The 6664-nt window shown below is 34.1% G+C and overlaps 1 protein-coding gene across 1 annotated transcript in view; it reads left to right on the top strand.

Annotated features, from left to right (window-relative positions):
- Nucleotides 1-6664, top strand: part of LOC106465047 (histone-lysine N-methyltransferase SETD1-like) — a 28457-nt gene that overhangs the window by 17721 nt on the left and 4072 nt on the right. The window contains 4 exon segments of the mRNA XM_022392858.1: nucleotides 583-1766; nucleotides 3144-3310; nucleotides 4678-4809; nucleotides 5871-6123. Of these exon segments, the coding sequence (XP_022248566.1) occupies nucleotides 583-1766; nucleotides 3144-3310; nucleotides 4678-4809; nucleotides 5871-6123 (1736 nt within the window).

Genomic DNA, 6664 nt, shown 5'->3' with positions numbered 1-6664 from the left:
GTACTAAGGTAGAGAACCATCTGTGGTACAAAACAATAAGTAAGTCTTGTTTAGTATGTTGAGTACCAAGTCTTGTTTAGTATGTTGAGTACCAAGTCTTGTTTAGTATGTTGACTACCAAGTCTTGTTTAGTATGTTGACTACCAAGTCTTGTTTAGTATGTTGACTACCAAGTCTTGTTTAGTATGTTGACTACCAAGTATTGTTTAGTATGTTGAGTACCAAGTCTTGTTTAGTATGTTGACTACCAAGTCTTGTTTAGTTTGTTGTATAAGTTGCCTGAAGATTTTTTCATATATAAAGTTTTATAGAGTCTCTTTTGTACTTTTATAGCATTGAAAATAATATATTTTGTTACATAATAAATATTTCTGTTATTTTTATTAATTGTTTTCTAAAGTAAAAATCAATATTTAAAAGTAAGTAGTTCATTGGCTTAACCTTTTATGGTGGTATTAAAGTTGATTGAACAGTTTCATGTTAGCAGCTCGCTAAGAAACACTTCAGCTTTATCAAATAACCAAATTATTAATAAATTACCTTATAAGCTGTTGTTTTACTATTTAAAGTATCTGTTTACAGACAAGAGGCAATTTCTCAAGTGGAAGTGGAAGAAACAAGTGAACAGGAAGATGAAAAAGAGGAGTTAAAAGAAAATGAAACTCGAGAAGAAAAGGAGAAAGAAATTAAAGAAAAACAGGCTGATAAAATCAGTGAGAAGGTAACTGAGATTTTGCCAAAGCCAACTGTAGAGTCATCTTCATCATCATCATCTTCAGAATCAGAATTATCAGATGAAGAAGAAATATTTGACACATCTAGTACTACTGATGTCACTGATAAAGAAGTGCCAAAACATAGTTTTAGAGCATTGCCTAAACCAGAAGCTGAGAATAATAAGAAAGTTTTGCAAGTAGAAAACAAAAGTTTGGAAATATCAGAGAAAGATATTTCATCCTCTCCCGAAAGAGTTCCTTCTCCATACAAGGCCAGCACTCGAGAGGTTGAAGCTTCGGAAGCTCTTGTAGCCTTAGCAACAGGGTTCACCGAATTCTCTTCTCCAGAAAGATCCACTAGTGATTCTGTTTCAGGGTTGTCCTCCGAGAAGAAGTTAGAACCTATTTCAAGAACCTCTCAGAATGATTCCTCCTTGGTAGAAGAATTAGAACCTGCTGTTGTGTTAAATGGAGTTGTACATCATAAGGAAATAGCTAAGGATAAAGATGTTTTGAGTTCAGAAAAGGCCAAGGATTTCTCATCTGAAGCAGACATCAAACTAGTCAAAGATGAGTCTCCCGAGGAGGACGGAATCTCCACCCACCTCATATATGAACACAGTTACTGTATGCCCCAGTTGGATTTGCAAGCTTCAAGGACCACCTCCACACTTGAATCTGTCATTGACTCAGTTGCTCGGGGCTTCACTGCACCTCATCCCATTCAAGATCACGAGTACACCCGGGTGCGGACTCCATCCCCACCACCGGTGTCCAAGGTTAGATCTAAACAGAAGCAGAAGGAAAAGTCTCTGAAACCTAAACAGTTGAAGATGCTACCACCAGATATTGTAGACTCTACAGAAGATGAATTGAAGAGTTTCCTCAGCAAGAGGGACCTGGTGGAGGAAATGAACATCCTCTACGAGTTCTTGAAAACGGGCATTGATGCCGAAGATGTGCAATACTTGAAGCGAAGTTACGATGCATTACTTCAGGATGACATACAGGGATACTGGCTTAGTGACACTCACTGGGTGGATCATCCTCATATCCTTGTTCTTTTATCGTACAGATGTTAAGAATTAGCCTAGTTTTTAAAAAAAAAAGACAAATTCTGGTTGCCTTGGGGACTAAAAGAAAATGGCATAATGTTTGGGAATTTTTAGTGAATTTTTTTTCATTTGAAAAAGTGTAATTTTTCATATGTACACTAATATATGTGATATATTTAAATATCATAGAAAAGTTTAGTATAGAATTTGAACTTTTAATTGATATTGAGACACGGTAAGGAAGTCCAGACTGATATAATTGTGTAAAAACTTCAGCTGAGACCCGTTAGTATGTTTGGTGGTGAAAGTTTCCGTTGGCTTTACATAATTTTACTTTGCATGGAAAAATTTTCAAGCTTGGTTCGCCTTCAAATGGTTGTCGAGGAATTTAAAACATTAACTTCTACAAAATAGCAGTGTGTTTGTATTTTGTTTATATCAAAAATGTATTGCTTGCAAAAAATTTTAAGATTGAGTCACAAAGTCCTTAGAACAAAGTGGGGATAACCCTCTGAAATTTCTTCGAACAAAGCAAGGATATCCCTCTGAAATTTATTGGAACAAAGCAGGATAACCCTCTCAGATTTCTTGGAATAAAGTGGGGATAACCCTCTCAAATTTATAGGAACAAAATGGTAAAAACCCTCAAATTCCTGGGAACAAAGTGTGGATATGGAATTTGAGGGGGTTTTCCCTGCTTTGTTCCAAGAAATTTCAGAGGGTTGGAACAAAGCAGGGAAAACCCCCTCAAATTCCTTGGAACAAAGCAGGGATAACCTCAGATTTCTAGGAACAAAATGGGAAAACCCCCTCAAATTCCTTGGAACAAAGTGGGGATAACTCTGAAATTTCTTGGAACCAAGCAGGGATAACCTTCTCAGATTTTGTGGAATAAATTGGAGATAACTCCCTCAAATTTCTTGGAACAAAGTGGGGATAACCCCCTCTTGCCCCTCACAGGGTTAAGCTCTTTCTTGTCTCCGAGAATTTATTGCTGGCTCCTAAATGACAGAGATAGTTGTAAACTTCTAGTTATTGTTATCTCATTATTCAGATCAAAGTAACAGCATTGACCATTTCTAATTTACCCCATTTTTCAAACTTTATCGTTATGATTGATCATATATCTAGTTATTTTCTTTTTGGGTAGTGCCTTATAAATATCACTTAGCCCATGTAATTTTAAGAATTCCTACTTCAGTATTTATCTGATAGTTTCAGAAGTTTATAACAATACGATGGAAATTCTGTACATAATATTTTAATCCACCGTTACTTTATCGTGATAAAAGTTTTATTTCAGTGTTTGAATATTGAAACAGTAAAGCCATAACTAGGTAGTGCGTTAAGGGTTTTCCTTAGCTTTTCTCACCAACTAATATTCCTTCCCCCCCGAAAAAGAAACGTGAAGAGGGAACAAGGGTACATGCAACAGGATGTGCCCGTACAGAGGGTTACTACAAGATGGACCAGAAAGAAAAGGCTGTACAAAAGAGATGTCTTGATCTTATGAATCCTGCAATAGACATGGAAACTCAGGTTTTTATATTTTTTCGATATTTACATCTTTTGTATTCAGGCCAAGGGATGTTATAGTTCGTTATAAGTACACTGTAGATCTTATAATATTGTGTGGTTCATTATAAATAGGAGAATGGATCTTGTAGTTCATTAAAAGCGTGATAAAGTAAGTATATATTTATGTAGACATATTTAAGTCTTGTAATAATTAATCGCAACGCTAAATTGTGGTAGCAAGAATAAAAAGTGGATCTTGTTTTTGTAAGTATTAATATTGTGTCTTGCGTCATAGATGCCCAATTCGCATACAAATGATAAATTACTTTTGGATTCATGACTTTGCTAATTACAGGGTTCCTAGTAACATTTGTAGCCATCACAGTTTTTGTACTATAACTTTTAATATTGTACGTGTATCTTCACAAAAAATTTGGCAAGCTTTCAAATATTGTGTGTCTTTTGTACACAAATAATCAGATTTTTTAATTCAATATTTTTACTAACGATTTGTCCGTGAATATCTGGAGTCAGTGTGTTGACTGCTCCGAGTACAAAATGATTTTCATGTTAAAATGAAAAATACAATTTTATTTGCATGACCTCTAAAACCTTCTAAATAAAAAATCGATCATTTATTTTCATTTAAACTGTACATTTTATCTGTTATTTACAATACTCAGTTGATTCAACCAACCTTGTAAAACATCATAAAAAATGCTTAAATAAATATAAGAGATTTTTTTTCTTTTTAGCGTGATTGTAAACTGTAACAGGGAAACTACATCTGTTTATCCTAGATAGCTGTGATTGTAAACTGTAACGGGAAACTACATTTGTTTATCCTAGATAGCTGTGATTGTAAACTGTAACGGGAAACTACATTTGTTTATCCTAGATAGCTGTGATTGTAAACTGTAACGGGAAACTACATCTGTTTATCCTAGATAGCTGTGATTGTAAACTGTAACGGGAAACTACATTTGTTTATCCTAGATAGCTTAAGGCTCGTAACATTATACATCTGTTTACATTGATTTATTAACCTTTGGGCTGTGTATAACTAATAATCCTGTCATGAAGGCTGAAGTTACTGTATTGAATGATGTAGCATATAAACTACTCGCAAGCATACCATGTAGAGAATTGTTATACATTATCTTACCTTTGATCTCTCGTGTTTTTTTTTGCTGTCGGTCGACAGTGAAATTTTAGCTCTATTTTTTTTATAATAATGGTACTCAAACAGTAAATAAATTTTATTTATATAAATAATGCACCTAAGTTTTGCACCATACATCGAAAAAAATGAAACATTAATGCTATCTTTGACTTTTTTCTTTGTAACTTGTTTAACTCTAGTAGTAAATAAAATGCTGTTATAACAGGACCCCTTCAGCAAAGCTCGGGTGGCAGCTCAATCCACTAGGGAGGCAAGATCGAATCAGAGACGACTTCTGACTTCACTTGGTGAAGTTGACGTCACTAAGAGTGATCTCCTGAAGTTCAACCAGCTCAAGGTGTGTATTATAGAAGTTTATCCAGCTCATAGTGTGTATTATAGAAGTTTATCCAGCTCAAGGTGTGTATTATAGAAGTTTATCCAGCTCAACGTGTGTATTATAGAAGTTTATCTAGCTCAAGGTGTGTATTTTAGAAGTTTATCCAGCTCAAGGTGTGTATTATAGAAGTTTATCCAGCTCAAGGTGTGTATTTTAGAAGTTTATACAGCTCAAGGTGTGTATTATAGAAGTTTAACCAGCTCAACGTGTGTATTATAGAAGTTTATCCAGCTCAACGTGTGTATTTTAGAAGTTTATCCAGCTCAAGGTGTGTATTATAGAAGTTTATCCAGCTCAAGGTGTGTATTATAGAAGTTTATCCAGCTCAAGGTGTGTATTATAGAAGTTTATCCAGCTCAAGGTGTGTATTTTAGAAGTTTATCTAGCTCAAGGTGTGTATTTCAACCAGTTGATGAGGAAATCCTTCTTGTTCATAACTACAAGGATTAGGATCCCCCAACATATTTTTACGTTTCACAAGTTTTTATTTTTATTAATGAAGAATTAGGTCTATTTTCCACTAGTATTTAAATCTTATCTATTTTAGAACTGCTCTTAAAACTACATAAAATACAAATTATTTAATTATAAAATGTTGAAGCTATATTGAACAAAATGCACAACAAAGTTATGGTCTTAGAATTTATTAAATGATGGGTCCTCTCTTACTTTCTACAGGTTACCAATGTAATTATTACACGGTTAAATGTGATTGATACAATTTTGGAAAGCTTCATGTAGTAAATAAAAAGTCCTTCTTAAACCTCAAGATTGATAAACTCTCAACTAATCTAAACTTGCTTTAGTGAGACTATAAAAAAATGTGTTTGTATTTCGTAAAGTTGACTGTTTTTGTTAAGATTAATGTTCTATTTCAAGAGTAATGTAGGTGGGCTGTGAAATAAATTATGACTGAATATACTGAAAGAGAAACTTAAGTTCTGCTATACTTAACATGGACGTTATACGTCCTTCGTAACGCGCGCTACGCTGACTGTATCTTTGAAACTTATCCACAGTTCCGTAAGAAGCAGTTGAAGTTTGCCAGAAGTAGGATCCACGATTGGGGATTGTTTGCTTTAGAACCTATTGCAGCAGACGAAATGGTGATAGAATACGTCGGCCAAATGGTCCGTAAAGAGGTGGCAGAGATTCGAGAAAAGAAGTACACTGAACTTGGCATTGGTAGCTCCTACCTGTTCAGGGTAGACCAGGAGATCATTGATGCTACCAAGTGTGGAAACCTAGCTAGGTTTATTAACCACAGTTGTACAACTGTTATTAATAAACCAATTCACACAACTTACATTAATGTAAGTTGTGTGAATTGGTTTATTAATAACAGTTGTAATGTAAGTTGTGTGAATTGGTTTGTTAATAACAGTTGTGATGTAGGTTTTATTGATTAGGTTTGTTAACAACAGTTGTGATGTAGGTTTTATTGATTAGGTTTGTTAACAACAGTTGTGATGTAGGTTTTATTGATTAGGTTTATTAACAACAGTTGTGATGTAGGTTTTATTGATTAGGTTTGTTAACAACAGTTGTGATGTAGGTTTTATTGATTAGGTTTATTAACAACAGTTGTGATGTGGTTTTATTGATTAGGTTTGTTAACAACAGTTGTGATGTAGGTTTTATTGATTAGGTTTATTAACAACAGTTGTGATTTAGGTTTTATTGATTAGGTTTGTTAATAACAGTTGTGATGTAGGGTTTATTGATTAGGTTTGTTAACAGTAGTTATGATGTAGGTTTTATTGATTAGGTATGTTAACAACAGTTATGATGTAGGTTTTATTGATTAGGTTTG

This window comes from Limulus polyphemus, unplaced genomic scaffold, assembly GCF_000517525.1.
Source record: "Limulus polyphemus unplaced genomic scaffold, Limulus_polyphemus-2.1.2 Scaffold1817, whole genome shotgun sequence".
NCBI lineage: Eukaryota > Metazoa > Arthropoda > Merostomata > Xiphosura > Limulidae > Limulus > Limulus polyphemus.
Note: the sequence above shows the minus strand (reverse complement) of the source record. Positions and strands in the feature narration are given on the sequence as shown.